This window comes from Amia ocellicauda, chromosome 8, assembly GCF_036373705.1.
Source record: "Amia ocellicauda isolate fAmiCal2 chromosome 8, fAmiCal2.hap1, whole genome shotgun sequence".
In the NCBI taxonomy this organism is placed as follows: domain Eukaryota; kingdom Metazoa; phylum Chordata; class Actinopteri; order Amiiformes; family Amiidae; genus Amia; species Amia ocellicauda.
Window position 1 is genome coordinate 2897754 of NC_089857.1, and position 22981 is coordinate 2920734.

Sequence of the window (22981 nt, forward strand, 5' to 3'; positions counted from 1 at the left end):
GATAGGCCCAGTATTTGCTGATGCACGTTTCTGTAATAAGACAATAAAAAAATATATATATTTTCTGGACTATGGCTGTGGCTTTTTGAACTGCAATCACATATTCTGCCCATGTTCATATTGTTTGTTTGTTTAATTATTTTTAAATGTAGACGTTAGGCATAACATTACCAACATAAACCTTACGTATTGATCACTGCAATTTATTACCTTTACTATTGTAGGTTTTGCTCCAATAGCTGCATGGTAGCTGCACCTTACCTTGACTTCTGTTGACCTTGTCCTAAAAAAGAATAATTACCTGTTGTTTCTGAGATCTGCTGAGGGCAACCAACTGCCTTTTTGATAATGGCAGCTAATAACAGCATTACTCACCTGAATTGATGCTGATTACAATTAGAAACGTAGGTGTGTCGTACCAAGGGAAATTGTGCAATGTGAAAATGCACTGCCCCCTCTTGTCTGTAGTGTGGAAGTGCAACACTGCTCTGGTCCCCAAAAAACTTTGAGCAAAGGAACAATGTTTGAAGAACACCATACAACATCTTGGTCACTGCAGGTGATATTTTAAATTCTTCAGTATAAAAAATGTTTCAAGTCGAATATTAAAACAATGGAATGATGACTGCCACTTTGATTGATCTTAATGTAATAAAGCATGTCTCCTTACACTTTAAAAGTATGGAGAGTTGGAAAAAGCCTCACAGTGTCAAGCTTCTTAGGAAGTGTTGCATTCTAATAATAGGGTTATTGGAAACCAAACACTAATTCCAGACTGAATTCCTGAATATTTAGGAAATTGACATTTCATCCCTAATAAATAATAATTACAAAGTCTGAATTTAGGAATAAAATAATACACTTTGATGAATAACTATGGCACCGAACAAATATTGTTTTTGGGGCTTTAAAAATGGGTTGTTGAAAAATTATTCTGTTGTCTGTTTTCGGATAAAGTAGATCAATTTAATTCTGTGGTATACCCACTCATTTAGTGTAGGTGATCTAAAGCAGCTTTTTTATTTTATTTGAAGAGATGTGATTTTTTAATCTGTAGGGACATTTCTATCTCCTTTACAGGCAGCCAGCATTTCCTCAAGCCCTCTAAATATCTGAACATCTGCCCAGGTTGCATTACCCACTCAAATGTGATTCGTGTAGCTCTCTTCTTCCTTCTCCAGTGACAGATGGGATTTCTTTTAGAAGGGAGATGCATACAATAAATATCTAATGTAAACGCCTTCAACAACTATCCAGAACACTTTGATGGAGTATAAATCTCCTATTTCCGTGCTAGATTCAAGATTCTGGTTCAAGAAATCTAGGTAGTTTTAATGGAAGAGGCCTTCCACCTTTTGACTGTGATAGGATACCCATTATACCCTTATATCTGTTGGACCAATAAGCTACATGCCGTTGTTCACAACATCTCTTTCTCTTGAGCCCCAGTGAAAGATTCCCATTGTATTGCAGAGAGAGGACACCTGTGCTGTGAGTGTCAGCAAATGTCCCTTGATTGGGAAGATCAAATTTTGGGAGGGGGGTAGGGATTATTATTAATTTACGAGAGAAAGAGGAGTTTGGAGGTCACACAAAGGTTCCCACGGGTTCAGGGTCACTGACATCTCAGGAGAGGTAAAGACTTAAAGATTGAATAATTGCATTGATATTAGTAAAATGTTCGTAATTTGTTAATGTAATATATGATTGTTGCAGTGACATCACACCCCTAGTCATGAACAGTGTATGAATCCCTTACTTCTGCTCTTTTGAGAAAGTGGATTTGGCTCTTGTTTGGGCTGTGCTGATCAGGTGCTATTATAGGATCATTCTTCATGTACAAAAATAAAACATGTTATTTTGAAAGACAAAATACATTATAGTCCAAAGCTGTATTCTTCCTCATTTTTCCAAATTTGAAAACACGTTTAATTTCCTACATGATTACAGCGTGTTCCTCTGCTAATTCAGTCTATGCATATTACATTAATTATGCAAATTCTGTGCCATATTTCAGAAGTAGTGCGCGTTGTTTCAAATTCATTGTAGAATCATAGTAATATACCTCTTTTTGCCACAAGAAGGAAAAATATTAAAGTAAAATAGCATCTGTGCATGGCTAGTGATAAATCTTCCACGAGGAGGAAATACATTATTTTTAAAACTGCATTTTGCAGCATGCTATGCATTTTTATACCCTGTTAAAGGAATTAATATATCATACTGTTTCAATTGGAATTCCTGCAGAGTATTTATCGGAGCTAACATTACATATAGGTAAATAATGACTCCACTTCAGTTGTCCACTTACTGGCATAAATACTAACTATGTGTCTGAAGGAGATAATAATAATAATAATAATAATAATAATAATAATAATAATGACAATAATAATAATTACAACAAGGTGTTTCTCTTTTTTGTCTTTTTCTTCTCTTTTCAATTCATTTCAAGCATTTTCTTTGAAGCTGCCAATGACAAGATAAATGCAGTAGGAAGCACTGCTTAATTAACAATGCAATTTAGTCATCACCTCCTACTCCTGAATTGATGACACTGTTGTTGCCTTATCAGTTCACACAAGCTAATTGTCTTGTTACATGAGCTTTCAAAAGAAAAAAAAGAAAACCGCAGCAGGGCCTTTATATGATTATGTGATTATATTCCTAGTAACTGGATAGGGGGTGACAGAAGGTTTGTGTTTATGTGTATTTGTGTTTATAAATGCAGTGATGGATTGGTTTGTTGTTACCTTCGTCATTGAGATGTTTTGCAACAGCCAATGGAAGAAGTACTGGCCATCATCACATCAGGTCTCACTGTTTCACATGACGATAGCAGCAGGTGTATATTGTTCTTTGTATTTTAATGTGCTGGGGAGAGTTTAATGTTTAATTAGATTATTTCTGAATGTAGCACCACAACATTTTAAACCGAACTTTCACTGAACTGCCAATTCAGCCTGACCTGACCTCAAACCATGTTTTTTTTCTCCACCTCGTATTGATGGTCTGTGTTGTGCTTTTGGCCTATTGATTGCCTGCAAATGAGGGGATTAACTGCTCTTTCTTTATTACAGATGTAGGACTGTCTATTGATTTGGTGTTTCACAGTTTGGTGTATGAAAACCACACCACCAAGTGTGCAGGCAGCACTGTTTAGGTGCACCTCGGCCTGGCCAGGCTGAGGTGCACCTAAATGTGGCCAGTGGAAACGGGGTATAATATGTTATTGCATGGATCACATCACTGAGCAGTCATGTGCTACAATATAGACGTTGAAAACATATTCGACAGAAGCAGAGACAGTTTCGTCATTCTGTGAATTAAGGAGCTCCCTTCTGCAGTACCTGTGTTCATAATGTGTGCAATAATGCTTGGTTGCTGGAGAGCTCTGCAGTTTTATTCTCTGATAGTGGCACACTGCCCAACTCTGTTACAGACTAACATGTTATCTGCAAGCTGCCCTGCATACAAACCACCTTCTGCAGCCTGCTGTAGCTCTCTCCTCCTCCACACTAGAACAGGGCACCAGGCCAGCACTGGCTTCAGTTCTTTTTCTTGCAGCATGTGTGCAGTATATAGGGTGGAGAAAAGATTGATGATCGTCAGAGATTAATTTATCACTGTGCTGAGCCGCAATTAACCACTGTCATGGCAGTGTCCTGCCTGTATAGAGAGTGAGGGCAGGATGGAAAGTGAACATTTCAGTTGTGCCCTGATGGAGGACTACTGTAGCTGAGGCCACAGTAGGTTAGGAATTCAAACATCAAAAAAAGGTTGTGTCAGCACTGTAACTGAAAAACGTAAGAGAGGCAGTCAATAGGAGGCAGAGAACATGAAATACAATATAAACAAACACAAACATTCACAAACTGAAAAATTTGTCAAGTGTCACTTACAAAACAAAAGTATAAATGTTTCTCTTGTTTTGTTCAGATATAGGATCAGGATATAGATCAGGATAGTTTTAATGCCATTGCCATTCCAAGTTAAAAGTAACGTAGTTATCCAATTCAACATGAGCATATTCTCACAGTCAAAAACATCTGTGAAGTTTAACTATGTTTGTCAGCTCATTGGAATCACTCAACTGAAAAAAAAAGTTTTTTAAAATAAATATAAGTGAAGAATCGCAGAAATCCGGAGAGAGATATATATTTCCAATCAAAGGTTTTTATTACAAGCAGCTGCAAGGAAGAGGTTCAAGAGGCGATCTCAAGAACAGTCTTAGAGAAGTTACAAACTACAGGCACTTTTATGCACACCAGACAGGAGAGGAAGATAACAGGGCCACATGTCTGTCCTGTGATGAGTGCAAGTTCGGTTTCTGCCTGACAACTGCTCAGGAAGACCCAAATATAGTCAAACCGGGGAGAATTAAAGCATACGTAATGTTTAATATAAGGGGGGTTTGTACGATGTATCAAGCTCAAATTGCTGGAGAAAACTGGTTCTTATCAGATTGAGTTGATGCCAAAGAGCTCGATTTTGGTCTCATCTGACCACATCACTTTCACCCAGTTCTGCTCTGAATCATTCAGATGTTCATAGGCAAACCTCAGACGGGCCTGTACATGTGCTTTCTTGAGCAGGGGGACCTTGCGGGCGCTGCAGGATTTCAGTCCTTCACGGCGTAGTGTGTTACCAATTGTTTTCTTGGTGACTATGGTCCCAGCTGCCTTGAGATCATTAACAAGATCCTCCCATGTAGTTCTGGGCTGATTCCTCACCGTTCTCATGATCATTGAAACTCCACGAGGTGAGATCTTGCATGGAGCCCCAGACCGAGGGAGTTATTTTGTGTTTCTTCCATTTGCGAATAATCGCACCAACTGTTGTCACCTTCTCACCAAGCTGCTTGGCTGATTGATTGATTGATTGCTTCTGTGGACAGGTGTCTTTTATACAGGTAACGAGCTGAGATTAGGAGCACTCCCTTTAAAAGAGTGCTCCTTATCTCAGGTCGTTACCTGTATAAAAGACACCTGGGAGCCAGAAATCTTGCTGATTGATAGGGGGTCAAATACTTATTTCCCTCATTAACATGCAAATCAATGTATAACTTTTTTGAAATGCATTTTTCTGGATTTTATTGTTGTTATTCTGTCTCTCACTGTTAAAATACATCTACCATTAAAATTATAGACTGATCATTTCTTTGTCAGTGGGCAAACGTACAAAATCAGCAGGGGATCAAATACTTTTTTCCCTCACTGTATATATGTGATTAATTATACTTTAATATAAGTAAACACATACATAAATAGTTACTTATTTGAACCAAGTTCAACTCCTTTTCTAGTGTCTAATGCAGTTGAGAGCCTCTAAAACCTGCTTAAGTGGAGCCCTTGATGGCTGGATTTGAGGTACTCTTGTCTCAGTAACAACTCTCTCTCAGAGAGAGAGAGAGAGAGAGAAAGAGAGAGAGACCATACACTATACCATGGACTATGCCTCAAAGATATATAGGCCAAGTGACTATTAACCATATATTCCTGTAACCTACCTTAAGGAGACATGTCATGACAAAAAGAAGACTTTGTGTCAACATTTGATTTTGGCATTTGACATTGAGACAAAAACATGTTTTCCTAATAACTGAAGTAGCTTTTACTGTATAATACTATTAAATGATTGAAATAAGGTTTTAGGTTGAAGATCCATGTCAATATTATTTGCTTCAAAACCAATTTTTAAATCAAATGGTCCCTTCGATCTGCAGTGATAGCTTGAATGTTTAAAACTCTACATCTTGAGTCGTTAAATAAAGGACATTGGCAAGACACAGGTTTTTTTTTTTTTTTTTAATTAAATACTCCAGATTGTGAGTACAAGGTTTAACAATATAACATTGTATTAATGTAATTAATGTATCATTTATTTTTGGAACGTTTCTGCCAAACATATAGGTGTTTTAGTACATTAGGGAGACATTGTGCAGTGGATTATGGGATCAATACTTTTATAATCACATTTTAGACATAACCAGTCAAATAATGGCTTATATTAAGGACTTAAAAGGTAAACATACTGTGCATTACAAAAGAACGACTTGCTACACATGCATGTATCCATTATAGAGTGTCTACTTGATAAAGGTTTCAGGGTAAAAAATATAGGGAGACAACAAGAGGTTTTCTCACAGTACTTTTCCTACCCCAGGGTCCAGGGATGTGCAGAACTGTTCAGGTCACATACATTTCAAAACAACCCAGACTTTGCCCAACCAAGAGAAGAAGGAGGATTCAGAAGTGGATATAACATGATTACTTTTGTGTGTTCTAGTTGCTATGGCCGCAATATGTTGTTGAACTTATTAAATGCATAATTTTTGAATATATTTGTTTGGTAATACGCACCGTATTACATTATACTATACATTTCTTGATTTCATTTTCAAGCGTGGGGTCTCTCTTTATATATAATTTTACATCACAGGGTGAATGATTTTACCAACATCTTCTGACAATGGGAGATGGGAGAAACAAATGTAAACTGCAAGTAGGAAAGTCCTGAAATGTTTGTACCTCAATGCCCGGAGTATAAGGAACAAGATGTTAGACCTAGAAGCCACAGTGCTGGCATGTGACTATGATGTTATAAGAGTGACCGTAACATGGCTTACAAAAAATGATGGGGATGAATACAGGTTTACACACAGTACACACATACACACAGTTTAGGAGAGACAGGCAAAATCGAAGAGGTGGTGGGGTAGCATTATATGTCAAAAATGACACTGAGGCAGAAGAACTCAAATTAGATCCCAGTAACGAAACAGAATCTTGTGGTTTAAACGATCCGGAGCATTAGTGGTAGGAGTGTGTTACAGACCACCCAACTCAGATACTCAGCAAGATGTTTCATTGTACAATGTAATCAGGACTGCAGTAGCAAGGATGTGAACTGGGAAAGCCCAGTTGGGACTACATAAGCAGAAATCAAAATGGTTGAGATGGTAAATGACTGCTTTCTAACTCAATTTGTCAGGGAACCAACCAGAGAGAGAGCATGCATTGAGTTGATGTTTTCAAATGACCAAGATCGAGTCAGAGGGACACTAGTTAGAGAACCAATGGCAAACTGTGATCACAATATGGTTAGCTTTGAGGCATTCTTTCAAACAACAAGGACCAAGTCTAAAACAATGATCTACAATTTTAGAAAAGCAAACCTTGAAGGTATGAGGCGGCACTTAGAAGAGGTAGACTGGATCACACTGGATACAGATTGAGTTGGTTATATTTTAAGAATATACTACTTGAGGCTCAGGAGAAATTAGTACCAAAACGTAGCAAATTGAGGACCAAAAAAACTGGCCAAAATGGTTTAATATAAGTATGCAAAAAATATCAAGAGAAAGAAAATGTTGTGTAGCACATACAAAAGGGATGGGGATGAAACAAAATACAAAGAAACATGGCTCTTGGAGCTAAAACTAATGCAAAGAGCTTTTTTCAATACTATAACAGCAAGAGGTCAATAAAGGAGGAAGTGAAACAGATAAAGGGCAAAAATTTAAGTATTTTGGAAAACAAACAATGGTATATTCCCAACAGTACTTAAAGAAATGAGGGAACTAAACTATTCCAAATGACACTTAGAACAGGGGATGTGCCTACTGACTGGAAGACAAATGCAAATGTCATACCAATCCACAAGAAAGGGGACAAAACTGAGCCAGGAAATTACAGACCAATCAGTCTCACCTGCATCACCTGTAAAATGTTGGAAATAATTATTAGACAGAAAATACAGTAGCATCTTAATGAAAAACATATTCTTGGAGATAGTCAACATGGGTTTAGATGAGGCAGTTCATGTCTTACTAATTTATTAGAATTTTTTTAACATGCAACTGCAGCTGTAGATCATGTGAAAGGATATGATATGATATACTTAGATTTTCAGAAAGTTTTTGATAAGGTTCCACACCAAAGACTGATTCTCAAATTGGAAGCTGTAGGCAGGGTAATGGAAGTAGATGGATTTGGAGTTGCTTCTAACTGGAGTGAGGTTGTTAGTGGTTAGTGTTTGAAAGGGATAATATTCAGGTGTGGGCTAACACCTGGCAGATGAAATGTGGACAAGTGCAAGGTATTACACAAAAATGTCCACTATAAGTACACTTTTGGAGGAATAGAACTAGATTAAGTAACTCATGAGAAAGACCTAGGAGTCTATGTGGACTCCTCACTTTCTCTAGCCACAAACACTCCATGCTGCTAATTAACTAATTTGTGGTGGGGAAGCAATATAAAAAGGCAAACACAATGCTAGGGTATATTGTCAAAAGTGTAGAATTGAGAACAAGGGCAGTAATGTTCAGACTGTACAATGCGCTAGTTAGAGCTCAACTGGATACTGTGTACAGTTCTGGGCTCCACACTTCAAGAAAGAGGCGAGCAACCAGATTATTCCAGGTTTAAAGGGAATTTCCTACTCGAAGAGAGTGAGGGAACTTAACCTTTTCACCCTGGAACAAAGGAGACTTCTTGGGGATTTGATTCAAGTCTTCAAAATCATGAAAGGAATCGACCACATCAAACCCGAGGAGCTTTTCCAGATCTGCAGGGACACACGCACCCGGGGACACAAATGGAAATTGGGCTTCAAGGCATTCAAGATGGAAAACAGGAGACACTTCTTCACACAGAAGGTTGTCACAATCTGGAACAAACTCCCCAGCAATGTGGTTGAAGGTGAAAATTTGGGAACATTTAAAATCAGACTGGATAGGATCCTTGCATCACTCAGTTATTAATGGACACCAAACAAGCATGATGGGTCGAATGGCCTCCTCTCGTTTGTAAGCTTTTTTGAAAGCCCACATGGACATTTGACTTGAGTTGTAAAGCAACAGTCATTATTTGACTTACAACACTCATCTAGTCTTGTGAGGCATTCAGCAAATTTGAGCATGTATGAATTCGTAGCTTAAAATAAAGATGCAGTGACGATTCACACATGCAAGCTGGTACCCTCATGAGCTGTGGATACAGGTTTCACACTGGTGCTGTCAACGCAAAGTTGCTGCTAAAAATATTACTGTTTTATCAAACTAACAGGAAAGGGTATTACATTTTTTGTATGTATGTGTATGTGTAAGAGCACCTGTCAATTGCTGAGTTTTGAAAGCTCGTTAAACTAAAAGGTTTCTCTGTGTTAATAGTGGTTTGAAGGTTTTCATTATGTTTATTGCAATCTTTATGAGATTACTAAAGTCGTCTTTCCCCAGACAGCTTTAATAAGCCACATTACCTAGAATCTGTGCTTAGGGCAATTCCATAATTACGTTCTTATTGTGATGACAATGTGGAAGACAAGAAGGTGCATGGAACTGGAAGGCTTTGATGGCTTTAATGCAATGGATCAATGGATCAGTATTCATTGACTACTTAGTATAGAAACAAATTATACAAAATAGAAGCAAAAGAATTATGCAGGTGTTCGCTTACCTCACAATTAAAGCTTTTGATGGCAAATGTGTGTCTTCTTTCCTACTTACTTGATCATTTGTGTGTGGAGGGGGAATTTTAATCAATGCAGGTGGTTCTGCATACATATTCATTCTTCTTTGGAGAGCATTATGCAATTGCCCATGTTTGGACACTTTTGCATGAGTAATGAAACAGAGGATGCATTTTTTTAATTGCTTATTAGACAGCAGGTCTCTGAGGAAGGGAGTGGTGTAAAAAAGGGCATTTAAGCAGTTTGGAGGCAATGTTTTGACATCAGCAGCATCTTAACGGCTATGTGTCTTCTGAGCTGAACTGAAGAAATTCTGATTTTAGTGTGATTCACTCTTCACGGCCTTGCTTTGACTCTATGGGCTGGTCATAAACTATCCAATGCTATTGTAGGTACCCTGGTAGAAATCTTGGCCAGGATCCTGTTTAAGATCTTGTACAAGATCCTGTCAGAAAAGGCATAGAATTAGTTGTATAAATCAAAACAGGAACATGCTTGCATATTGTAACTTTAGTAAATAAAATCAGTACACACACAAGCTTCTCAGTATTTTTATTGTTTTATTATTATTCATATTAAATTGTTTCTAAGTCAGGGGTTGACAGATTACTATGTGTTGTAGTCCAGTGGTCTACCAAAAGGTAACCTGTGATACAAATTAATTGCCCACATTTTTAATTAATTAACATTTCCAATAATGCTGGATTAAAGACAGACAGCAATTGTAGAGTGCTAAAGGTCTAGAAAAGAAAAACAAACATGCCAAGTACATACATTGTGGTTCTGTAATCCAGATCAAATATTTGGTATTCTGCATGATATGTTTGCACCTGTAAGCATTTCTGATTCAGGCTAGTCCTACTCATGAGGCTACTCTTGATTAATCAGCTTTGACCATCTGAAGGATTGCAGGAGACCATCATGGGAATGTGACTGCATTTCCTTCCTTCTTTCTCTTATTGGGTGGTCTATCGGCTAATTAATTAATTAATTAATCAGCTATTAGTGTTGTCGGCCTTATTCAGGTGATTATTTTGCCATACAAAAAAGGAATGCTGGAAAGTCCCTTTCTGTGACTTTGCCATACTAGTGTCATATAATGCCCTGTTTCCACTGGCGGACGTGTCCGTGTTTTGTGGCCCAGTTAACTATCTGATTATAAAAAACTACAGTGGGGGAAAAAAGTATTTGATCCCCTGCTGATTTTGTACGTTTGCCCACTGACAAAGAAATGATCAGTCTATAATTTTAATGGTAGGTGTATTTTAACAGTGAGAGACAGAATAACAACAAAAAAATCCAGAAAAACACATTTCAAAAAAGTTATAAATTGATTTGCATGTTAATGAGGGAAATAAGTATTTGACCCCTTCGACTTAGTACTTGGTGGCAAAACCCTTGTTGGCAATCACAGAGGTCAGACGTTTCTTGTAGTTGGCCACCAGGTTTGCACACATCTCAGGAGGGATTTTGTCCCACTCCTCTTTGCAGATCCTCTCCAAGTCATTAAGGTTTCAAGGCTGACGTTTGGCAACTCGAACCTTCAGCTCCCTCCACAGATTTTCTATGGGATTAAGGTCTGGAGACTGGCTAGGCCACTCCAGGACCTTAATGTGCTTCTTCTTGAGCCACTCCTTTGTTGCCTTGCTTGTGTGTTTTGGGTCATTGTCATGCTGGAATACCCATCCACGACCTATTTTCAATGCCCTGGCCTGAGAGAAGGAGGTTCTCACCCAAGATTTGATGGTACATGGCCCCGTCCATCATCCCTTTGATGCGGTGCAGTTGTCCTGTCCCCTTAGCAGAAAAACACCCCCAAAGCATAATGTTTCCAATGTTTAAAGCCCTTACTTCCCATTCACTTCTAGCCACCAGAATTCTGAATTTTAGAGCATAATCTGCTGCACAGGATGATCCTTGACGGAGGACGAGGAGCTGCTCCCCAGCTTCCCTTCCTGCAACAGGATGATTAAACACTTCAGTAAAATGAGAGAGAAAAGCTTTCAGGGACTGGGTGATCTTGCCCTGCTGCGACCAGACAGCTGATGCCCACTGAAGTGCTCTCCCAGTAAGAAGGGTGATGATAAATGCTATTCTAGAAGCATCACTGGAAAAGACGGTAGGTTGGTGGACAAAATACAGCGAGCGAACAGGCTGGTCGGGAGAAAACAAGAATAGATAGTCAGGGATGAAAGCACGGGTCAGGAACACTAGGAGTCAAATGCTGGGTCATAATGCTTGGAATTGTCACACTAAGGTAGAGCAAGACTTTGCGATGTGGTTGTGAACCTAAGGGGTATGTATACACAGAGTAGCAGAGCAGGGAAATGGAAAACAGGTGTAATTAGGTGTAAATGAGCAATAGACCAGGTGAATCAGAGCTGACATGCAGGAAAAAGGGAGACTAGAATTTGGGAGACTGTGACCTCTGGAGGCGATAGGAGGAAGAATGTAATGATGGTGTGACAATGATGAAGATCAACCTTGACAAAACAGCATAGTAATTGTTCCTGGAGATCTGCAGAAGGCACAGTGAGAGGTGCAAGGTAATGTACTGGGTGTCTCACACACAAAGATCATCTGGTTATTCTTTCCCTAAGAAAGAATGGTTGTGGTGATAAGAAGTGGTGGTAAGGTACAGCCATGTGGTTAGCCCAAGGGAGTGGAGAGGATGAGAAGAGGGCTGTAGGAGCAAGAAGGAACAAACACACACACACACACACCTTTGAATACATGAAAGGGCTTAGATACGGCCTGGCAATGTGCACCTAAACGTAGTCAGTGGAAGCGCGGTATTAGACTGCAGGGCTTAGAAGTGAGCCTGCTCTCGGGTGACGTCGAGGAATGATGGAGGTTCAGCACAGAAACTTAGAAAACTATTTTAGGGCTGAAGATCAGTAGGCTTGTGAATGTAATTCTAAATGTCATAGGGCATCACTGTGCATTACGAGTGGTATAGCTTTTGAGTGTATTATGATACCTTTAGGTTAAACAATACAAACCCTGCAAATTAACATTAACAACTGCATGATATTTGAATTAATTAATTGCTTAATTCAATAAATAAATAGCAGACCACCTAATCCAGGGTGATTTGCAGTTTACACAAGAAGCATTTTGAAGCATTACAAATACCATTGGGGCGGGGGGGATATACTTATCCCAATGTCACGCCAACAGAGTCAGGGATGATGGACCCAAGTGCGGGCTATAGGCAAAGTCTGTAAACGAGCAAAAGGTCTGGTGGTCTATTTCATAGGTGATCCAGTAGTCAATAGTCGGGAGGACAAGCAAGAGGTCAATAAATCAGGCTAACTAGACAATGAAGGCAATCCGGCTTAATAAAGTTTAATGGTAGTAAAGCTTAATCCTACAGAGTTACTTTGATCAGGATATATCAACATATTATTATTATTATTATTATTATTATTATTATTATTTTTATTTCTTGGCAGACGCCCTTATCCAGGGTGACTTACAACATAAGTGCAAAAATACAGAGAAGTACAAGGCATCAATCATTACAAATTCAACTTAGCTAAAACATAGCAATTCAAAATAATACATTTTAAAAATTCCAATTACAATTTACACAAGTACAGTAAGAGACTTCCTACATCCTGGACGGTGAAAGCTAAGTGCTGTCAAGATGTAGGGTTACAGACTAGGGCTACGGGAAAAGGAGCAAGGAGGAAAACAATCAAGAACGCGAGGAGCATAATAAGCTGAAGTCCTATCTAGCAGGGATAGAGGACTAATGTTACAAGTGCTGTCGGAAGAGATGCGTCTTGAGTAAGCGCCGGACTGAGGTCAAGGACTCTGCTGTTTTGACTTCGGTGGGCAGGTCGTTCCAACACTTAAGGGCCAGGGATGAGAAGGAGCGGGAGAGGTTGAGCTTGAGGTGGTGCGAGTGCATCCTGGCGGAAATGGTAGACAAGCAGGAAGAGATGCGTGAGGGGATGAGAGGGTCAGAAGAGGGAAAAGACAGGAAGATCTGGGCATCATCAGCGTATAAGTGGTAGGAGAAGCCATGGGAAGTGATGAGGGGGCCCAGGGAGCGAGTGTAGAGAGAGAACAGGAGCGGGCCCAGGACGGAGCCTTGGGGAACACCTGTGAGGAGAGGTTGGGGGGTGGATGAGGAGCCTCGCCATGTCACTTGTTAGGACTGGTTGCTGAGGTAGGAGGAGAACCAGGTGAGAGCAGTCCCAGAGATGCCAAGGTCAGCGAGGCAGGAGAGGAGGATGGAGTGATCGACGGTGTCAAATGCTGCAGAGAGGTCAAGGAGGATGAGGACTGAGGAGAGGGAGGCTGCCCAAGCGCGGCTGAGGGAGTCAGTGACAGCCAGGAGAGCCGTTTCAGTGGAGTGAGCTGTGCGGAAGCCGGATTGCAGAGGATCAAGGAGTGAGTGTTGGAACAGAAAGTCTGAGAGCTGACGGTGGACCGCCCATTCAAGAGTCTTGGAGAGGAAGGGAAGTAGGGAGACAGGGCGGTAGTTCTGAGGAGAGGTGGCATCAAGGGTTGGTTTCTTGAGCAGTGGGATGACAGCAGCTTGTTTAAATGCAGAGGGGAAACAGCCAGAGAGGAGGGAGGAGTTGAGGAGGGAGGAGATGAAGGGGAGAAGATCAGGAGCGGTTGCTTGGAAGAGACGAGAAGGGAGAGGGTCCAGGTTGCATGTTGTGGGTTTGTGACGTAGGAGGAGAGCAGAAACTTCAGCATCTGAGAGAGGTGAGAATGAAGAAAAGGAAGCTAGGTCGGTGGGAGGTTTCGGTGTGATGGGAGATGAGGGTGGAGTATTGAAGAGCCTGCGGATGTCTGCAATCTTGGAGGAGAAGAAGGAGGCGAAATCATCAGCAGTGAGAGATGAGGGAGGAGGAGGGGGAGGGGGGGCAAGGAGGAAGGAGAAGGTGGAGAAGAGTTAGCGAGGGTTGTTGATAGTGGATTCGAAGAGAGATTGGAAGTAAGACTTCTTGGCTGAGGTGAGAGAGGACGAGAATGTGGACAGTAGAGAGCGGTAGAGTTCGAGGGCGGCTGGGAGTTTGGTCCTTTTCCACTTTTGTTCGGCGTCACGCAGACTAGTTCGGGTTGCACGGAGAACAGCAGAGAGCCAAGGCTGAGGAGGGGAGGGACGGGCAGGACGAGACGTGAGAGGACAGAGAGAGTCAAGGGAGGAGGTGAGGGAGGAGAACAAAGAGGAGGTAGCACAGTTGACAGATAGATTTGAACATCAATCAATGGAAGGCAAGAGAGTGAGGGCAGTGGAAGCAAGGGTGGAGGGGGAGACAGAGCGGAGATTTCGGCGGAAGGTGACAGAAGGAGTGGGTGGAGAGGGGAGGGAGGGAAGGGAAAGGGAAAGGGAGAAGGAAATTAAGTGGTGGTCCGAGATTGGAGCAAAGCCACAGAGGACATTATTTTACCAGCTCATCAATTAAGTCACTTTAGTGATCTGTGCACTGTTTCTCAATTACATTTCACATGCAATAGGAATTATATATTTATCCAGATCAAATATGAAAAATTTAATTCCTGAAAAGAAAAAAAAATATATTTAATAACTCATGATAAGAAGAAATGCTGTAAGGCAAAACTAAATTTGCTTATAGTATAACATCACTCAGTTTTGTTGGAAGTAGCTGGGTGGGGGGGTGAATTCATAGTAACATAAGGAAATAAAATGTTCTGCACAAGCAATCATCACACACCAAGCTCACTGCTTACTGCAGAGTGAAGGTGCTGAATGCATTAAACCTCCAATCAATAGTGTTCTAGCAGTTAGTCTTAGTTAGTGGAAAGAGTGGTGGTGGTGGGGCGTCAGTTTATTAAAACCAATTACTAATAAGGAAACTTATTTAGTGTCTTTATATTGATTATTTTATACTAACTCTTTATAGATGTTTTTGCACAATATATCTGTGGCTGAGTGATGTGTGCATATGAGTAATTATTTCTTATTTTTTATGTTGTTTTTCATAGGAACAAGTGATCCTTATGTAAAGTTCAAAATCGCTGGGAAGGAAGTTTTTAGAAGCAAAACAATTCACAAAAACCTCAACCCCATCTGGGAGGAGAAAGTCAGCCTTCTTGTGGACAGCCTCAGAGAGCCCTTGTACGTAAAGGTGAGTGCAAGTTTTAAAAGTGACAATTTTATTTTTTATTTTTAATGCCTTACTACAGTGGTATGCCAGCTGTGAAAAGGGCACATGACCAGTATCATCACTGTCACTTTTAATTGTCCTACTCTAGATTGATTGACTGTGCAATAATGGAAAGTATTAATCCAAAAAGGCCGCTATTGTATTTCTAATGCTCTCAAACAGTAGAATGGGAAATCAGAGTATCTTAACCTTCATGACTTTGCAAGTGCTAAAGCTACAAAATATTGAAAACTGTTGTAGCACATCCCAGAATGTCTCCAGGGATGTTGACTCAGACCCTGATGAATACAGCAGTTTTTTTTTTACTTCTTTATTTCCCCACGGAAATTCATTTTGTCAGTGTTAGGTATCAGATTTTGCTAAGCATACTGCTTGTGGGTAAGTTGGTATGACTAGGTGGTGGTGTTTGTCACTGTTGCATCTGTGTGTATATGAAACCAATAGAAAATATATGGTGAGATGTCAACATAATTAAGTTCAAACGATTAAGGTCTGAGCCCAAAAAAATATAGATCTGGATGTTAAGAACATAAGAACATAAGAACGTTTACAAACAAGAGGAGTCCATTGGACCCATCGTGCTCATTTGGTGTCCATTAATAACTAAGTGATCCAAGGATACTATCCAGTCTATTTTTAAATGTTCCCAAATTTTCAGCTTCAAAGATTGAAGTCAATTAACAATATGCAATAAACTTGTCAGAACTGAAGCACTTTTTCAGGAATTGGAAAAAAATTATCTTGGTTTGAGAAGTGTTCAGAATCACAGAATTACCCCCTGACAGAATCACCCCTTGACAGAATCACCTTTGGTAGCAATTACAGCTGTGAGTTTTTTGGGTTAAGGCTCTACCAGGCCTGCACATCTGTATTGTGGAATATTCACCCATTCTTAAGGGTGGCAGAGTCGAGTGCTCTGGACTCTAGAGTGGAGGGTTGTGGGCTCAATCCCCAGTAGGTGGGGCACTGATGTTGTACCCTTGAGCAAGGTACTTTATCTAGATTGCTCCAGTAAATGCCCAGCTGTATAAATGGGTACACAGGTAAAAATAATGTGATATGTTGTAATAATTGTAAGTCACCCTGGATAAGGGTGTCTGCTAAGAAATTGGGTAGTAATTATTCTTGGCATAATTGTTTAAGCCAAGTCAGGCTGGATGGGGATCATTGGGAAACAGCAATCTTCAAGTCTTGCCACAGATTCAAGTCCAGGCTTTAACTGTTGAAAGTTGAATTTCCAACCCAGTCTTAGAAGTTTAGCAGACCGAAGCAGGTTTTCCTATAGAATTTGCCTGTATTAAGCTCCTTTCATTTTGTTCTCTACCCTAACAAGCTTCCCAGTCCCTGCCACTGCAAAGCATCACAATAACATGACAATGCCACCACCATGCTCAACAGTAGGGATATTTTTTCCCAGGAACTTCTTACTTCTTGCCAATCTTCCATACAGGCCAGATTTGTGGAATATTTGAGATATTGTTGAGACAGACAGTTTCTCCCATCTTGGCCATGGAACATTGTAGATCTTTCAGAGTTGTCTTTGGCCTTACGGTGGCTTCTCTGACCATTGCCCTTTGTACCTGGCTGCTCAGTTTGGGTGCGCTCCAAGGAATATTTGGTGCCTTTGAAATATTTTAATTCCCCTTCCCTAATCTATACCTTTCCACAACTTTATCTTAAAGTTGTTTTGAAAGCTCCATGGTGCTCATGGTGGTATCTTTGTTTTGAATGCACTATCCAACTTTGGGACCTTAAAAATACAGGTGTATATAATCTGAAATCATGTGAACCACTTTTGTTGCACACAGATGGACTCCATACAACTTATTGTGTGCATTCTGAAGGCAATTGGTTGCACCTGAACTTATCTAGGAGTGTCATAGGAAAGGGAGTGAATATTTATCTAAGACTTTTCAGAATTGTATTTTTATTTGATTTGTTTCTTCACCCCATGTTTTGTTCCCCACATTGAAAGTGTAGCATAGGTTGTAAACATAAAAAGGGAAGGAATAGAATATAGTGATGCCACACTAGGTGGTGTGATGAGGAAACTGCAGTGTTTAATGTGTGTTAAGACTCAAAAAATATGTTTTGTTTACCTTGTCTCTTTTGTAAAGCAACACTTTTATTCCACACATCCTTTTTAGATTTTCCTTAAACCATGTCTGAGAGCCCCAGCAGTGCTGTGCCTACAGTACCCCCAATATATCTATTAATTTTGTATTAATTTACATGTAGTTGAATTCTTGGGGGAAATGTGTAGGCATACAGGAATTGTTTTTTGAAATTCAAATTCTCAACACTTCAAATGCTATATATATATATATATATATATATATATATATATATATATATATATAATTCCCTCGCTTTTTATTTTACGTATGTATAGCTTAGATGCTCTTTTTGAGTTATCAGGAAATTAATCTGGTCGTTATTTGTTATTGCATTAATTGAATGTGTTCAGCCACAAGTAGGAAATTAGCAAGTCACTTAACCTCTACATAATCCATCATCCTTTACCTGAGACATAAAACCACTGAGCAATGTATTGTAAATTAATCGGCAGTCTGCACCAGCAGTCAGTGCACAGTTCAGGCCTGCCTCTGTAGGTTTCTTTGAAGAGGCTGCTGGCATTTCAAGCAGCATATTACTATGGTATGTAGTCATTGGAAAGACTTGTATTGCACTGTGCATGAATTATAGTCCTTGCTGGACAAAATGTTGTGTATTCTCCCACACAAAGTGGTTTTGAACTGGAACAGAAGGCCAGTTTATTCCACAGGTTGTCAGGTAGAGGGGCTTATGGTGGTTCAGTTATTTCAGAACTGTGAATAAGAGAAAACAAAACATAGATAGCATTAATGGCACCACATCATCAGAATGCTTTAGATCTGGGGTTCTTAACCTTTCTGACAGTACGATCACTTTTTGAGGTTGAAAATATTTGCGAGAGAGAGAAAGAGAATTGAAAATTGTCATATTGGAGCCTAATTGTTGACAATAGTTTTTAAATAATGTAATATTACTCACTTAATGGGATGGTTGGGCCTGGATTGATGCACAGAGGTGTTACATAAGGGGCTTAGTAGGGCTCAGGAACACTTCTCAGGCTTGTCACATGTGCTGTTACTATTTTGAAGAGCTGTGGTCAAGCCTGAGCTGCACAGGAAATGTTTAAGCATGAGCTTGCAGTGATGTTGTCTCATGTCCCCTATGCAATCTCTAAGAAATTACAATTAAGATGACAAGCTGTGTCAAGCACAGGTGCAGCAGACCTTTCAGGACACAGTACAAAGGGAGTGATATCCCAGACTCAGGCAGAACCTCCATTAAGTTATATTCACTGGCAGCCTAAATGTGAGTCTAATTGTAGACCTGATGGAACAGACATTTCTTTACCATTATGGAAGTTATACCACCTTAATTCTGCATGGTGTATTGGGAGCTCTCCCATAGTTTTGCCATGCATCTACTTTGCTTTGTCATTATGTTCTATGTATTTGTACCTCTCCTCTCCTCTACTCCATAGGTACAGCGTTTAACATTAATTGGCTGGTTTAAGCTGTGTAGTCATGTCACCACCTTCTGACTCCATTCTTAGCGTCAGCAGGCCTTGAGAAACTGTGCACGTTCTGAACAGCAACTGCACTAAACTGGTTCCTTGTGGTGGCCTCATTGTGAAGGAAATCCAATTATGTGTTGTTTGTGTTTCCGTTGAATGCTTTGCATGTGGAAATCTGCCATGTATAGTCAAACACATATCTAGTGTTTCTCTCCAGGAGCGGGGGTTCTAGACCTGCTGAAGTAGGCACCCATGTCTTGTATGATGGCATGAATTTCTTGACTACACCTAAGTTGTACATTTTGATGATGCAGATTTTGTTAAGGCCACACACTCCTATTAAGAAGTTTTGAATGAAAATGTACTGAAATCAAACACACTTTTTGAGACGATGACCAACTTTGTGTGTTGTGTGTACCTTACTTGCACGTGTGGTATTGCAGCTTGGTTCCTGTCATCTTCCTGGATGACCCAATTCAAGGTCAACCCTTAATCACCATTTAGGTCCATTGTATAAAAGTATTAGTGGAGTTGCATGCAGGTATATTCAAATATGTTGAACATTGATTCTGGACTAATTTATGCTCTTCATTGACTGTTACCTCAGTGACACATCTGTTCTCCACAGTTGCTGCTATTCTTAAAGTTTTTCTTGTGTTCTGCTCCAGGTGTTTGACTATGACTTCGGACTGCAGGATGACTTCATGGGATCTGCCTACCTGTACCTGGACGCGCTGGAGCACAAGAGGTTTTTTCTTCTCCTCCATCTCATTCTCATTCTTCCCTCTCTCTTTTCCTCCTCTTTCCTTCTGTTCTTATTTTTGTCCCCTGCATTCGCTTAAGTTGTCGTTTCAAATTGAAAAAAAAGGCCTAAGATTTCTAATGGAGGTAGCGCCATCTATTGGTCTTTGTTAATATAGCAGGCTGCAACCTTGCAACCAGTTTCTAATGACTTCCTTTCTCATCAGAGGTTATACTTGTAGTCAGGGGTGTTGCAAGGGGGTAGGCATCCCAGGCAATTGCCTGGGGCCCCGGGCTGACGGGGGGCCCCTAAATGGGAAAAGTTCTGCAGCCCCCTCCCCCTCCCCCGCTCTCATGGGACAAAGCTCTGTTGCAACCCCGCCCCCACCCCCTTCTCACGGGAGAGGACTCCGTCGCACCCTCCCCCACTCTCACCGGAGGGGGTTTCCGTCGCACCCACAATTCCCCCCCTCATGGGAGAAAATATCATCACCATCAGGAATTATTTTGCCTGAGGGCCCCCACACACCCTAGAATCGTCTCTGCTTGTAGTACAATACAAGTCTAAGAGTAGCGCTGGACTCTTCTGTTCTGCGTTCTGGCTAGGGCTGTGTGTGTGTGCATGTTTGTTTTCTCAAATATCAAACCAACAGAAACATTGACAATGCATTTTTACCTCTCTGTCTCCGAAGGACAACGGATGTGATGTTAAACCTGAAGGACCCCCAGTATCCCGACCATGACCTGGGAGCCCTGTCCCTTTCAGTCAACCTCTCCCCTAAAGAAGGAGACTTGAGGGAAGCTGTAAGTATGCTTTTTAATGGCTGTGTTCTTCTTGGGTCTCAACAGTTATAAATGTTTTGAAATCTCTAATCAGGTAAGTAGTCTGAACTGCAGAGCGGATGGAAACTCAGAGAAAAAGATGTGGTTCGATAATTTCTAAGACAACCCATTTATGTGTATTCTTTGTAATGCAATATCAATAGGCCTACTATAGCAGTCTGGTCTGGATATACACTTGTCGAGGATAAGGGATTTAGGGATGACCAATCATCTGCTTTCAAAGTTGCATATGGTGCTGCAAACTAACATAAATACTCACACAATCAAACAAAAACAAAGAGCAATTAGTTGCTTTTTACACAACTTTCTCTGTAAAGAACCAGTGGTGGTTTTCTTTCACTTCACAGCCCCCTAGTGGCTATCAGAAGAACTGCGTGTATACACAAGTGAAGAACAGTCGATCTCAAAGTGTGGTCCCAGGACTACCAGTGGTCCACGACGGCCCTCCAGATGGTCCGCAAGCTGATGCAAATGCAGGTTGATCCAAAAATAATGTTTGCTTCGGACTTTAATTCATATTTTTTATTTAAAGTAAGATAGTTAAACCATCCTGATTAAATAAAAGGATAATTTTACATTTACTATTTTCATTTACAATATTTCATATCTTACTGGCTGGAGTAAGCCATTCCCACATTCCCAATGGGAGAGGTGCAGTGGCTGTTTTAGGCTTATATATAGTGGTGGGATAAGATCCAAATGACCTAAAAGAAACCTCCTCAAAAGAACTGCATGTTTACGTGTTTTCCGCTTATGGATAATTTTGTATTACCGGTAATGAGAGATAAGCAAATGCATTTTGTCACTGGTGGGAGGTGGTGGTGGGTTGTTGTCCACAGAAATGTTTGTATCTGCTAAGTGGTCCGTGGAAATGTTCATTGGCTGAGTGGTCTGTGAGCCCAAAAGGTTTGAGAAACACTGGTGTTGAGGGAGAGGGGAGTCAGTGGTCCGGATTCCCTAGTTGGTTGTTCAAACACTCAAGTTCATGTCACTTTTGGGTAAGGTTTCCTTTTCAAGGTGAAAGGATGAATCTAGTGCATATTTTGATGGTTAAGCATGTTATTATTATTTATTATTTATTTTTATTTTATTTTCATTTTTCCCCCTCAACAGAAAGCAATGTTCAAAATCCATCGCTGGAGGCCTTACAGGGCAACAGTGAGTCTACCTGTAGCAAAGATGTACCTGTAGCAGAGAGTTACCTGTAGTTATCCTTCCTGTCCCCATGTAGTGAATCCTTATTTGGCGCTTGCTTTATCCAGGTAGCTAGAAAAGCATCTATGTAAAGTCCATTTAGTAGGCAGGTGTATGGGATATGCTCTTCTAAAATAAGATTTATATTTCTTGTGATATTCAGATATTATTGAATGATTACCTATGTAATAAATAACAATGCTATTAAGCAATTAAAGAAGTGAATTTGGTCAAAACAGGCGACTAAAAAAAGTTCCATGTACTCTGTTAAACTCCCAGGTAACAATACTTGTAAACGGTACTCTGTTATAGTTACAGTAATCTGGTTCCATCTAGTGGCCAAAAGAAAACAAACTCTGATTGGGAGGTTTTAGCCTTGATGGGAAGGGTGAAATGTATGTATGTGTCTGTATTAGGCATGGGCCGGTATGAGATTTTGACGGTATGATAACCTTAAGCAAAAATATCACGGTTTCACGATATCACTGTATTGCGATTACAGCTCTAAAATGTGTTATTTTTAAGTGTCTGGGTAAAAAACATTTTTTTCCATTGAACACAATATATTTTATTTTTAAGCAATATATAGAATATTTGGAACAGAGTAAACATTTATGTCAGGTTAAATAATTAAATAAAATAAATAATTGAATTCTTCTTAAATTAAAATAAATGCAGTCATTTAAGTGAGCCTAAACCTGCAGCTCAACAAGGTTTTTGGAGACATGCTTACATTCCTGCATCATAACTTGGACCAAAAGAGAAATGTGTAGAAAGTGAGCATGTTCACCTGTTCTGGATTATGTCTGCAGTGGTGAGGTACGAGGCTGTGTCCACTAGAACTGGACACCCTCTGAGGGCACCCTGGGGCTGGGATGCACAGACACTGTCTTGCTACGTTGCCACACACACACACACACACACACACACACACACCCACATGGTCTCTCTCTCCATACAACACACAGACAGCGTCGTAATGTTGTGATTTTGAACAGATACCAGCTAAATT

The 22981-nt window shown here is 40.2% G+C and overlaps 1 protein-coding gene across 7 annotated transcripts in view; it reads left to right on the top strand.

Annotated features, from left to right (window-relative positions):
• Positions 1-22981, top strand: part of mctp1a (multiple C2 domains, transmembrane 1a) — a 200584-nt gene that overhangs the window by 60543 nt on the left and 117060 nt on the right. For all 7 annotated transcript variants that reach the window (XM_066711829.1, XM_066711833.1, XM_066711832.1 and 4 more), the window contains 4 exons: positions 15445-15587; positions 19860-19939; positions 20625-20736; positions 21889-21933. In XM_066711829.1, coding sequence (XP_066567926.1) covers positions 15445-15587; positions 19860-19939; positions 20625-20736; positions 21889-21933 — 380 coding nt within the window. The remainder of the gene's footprint in view (positions 1-15444; positions 15588-19859; positions 19940-20624; positions 20737-21888; positions 21934-22981) is intronic.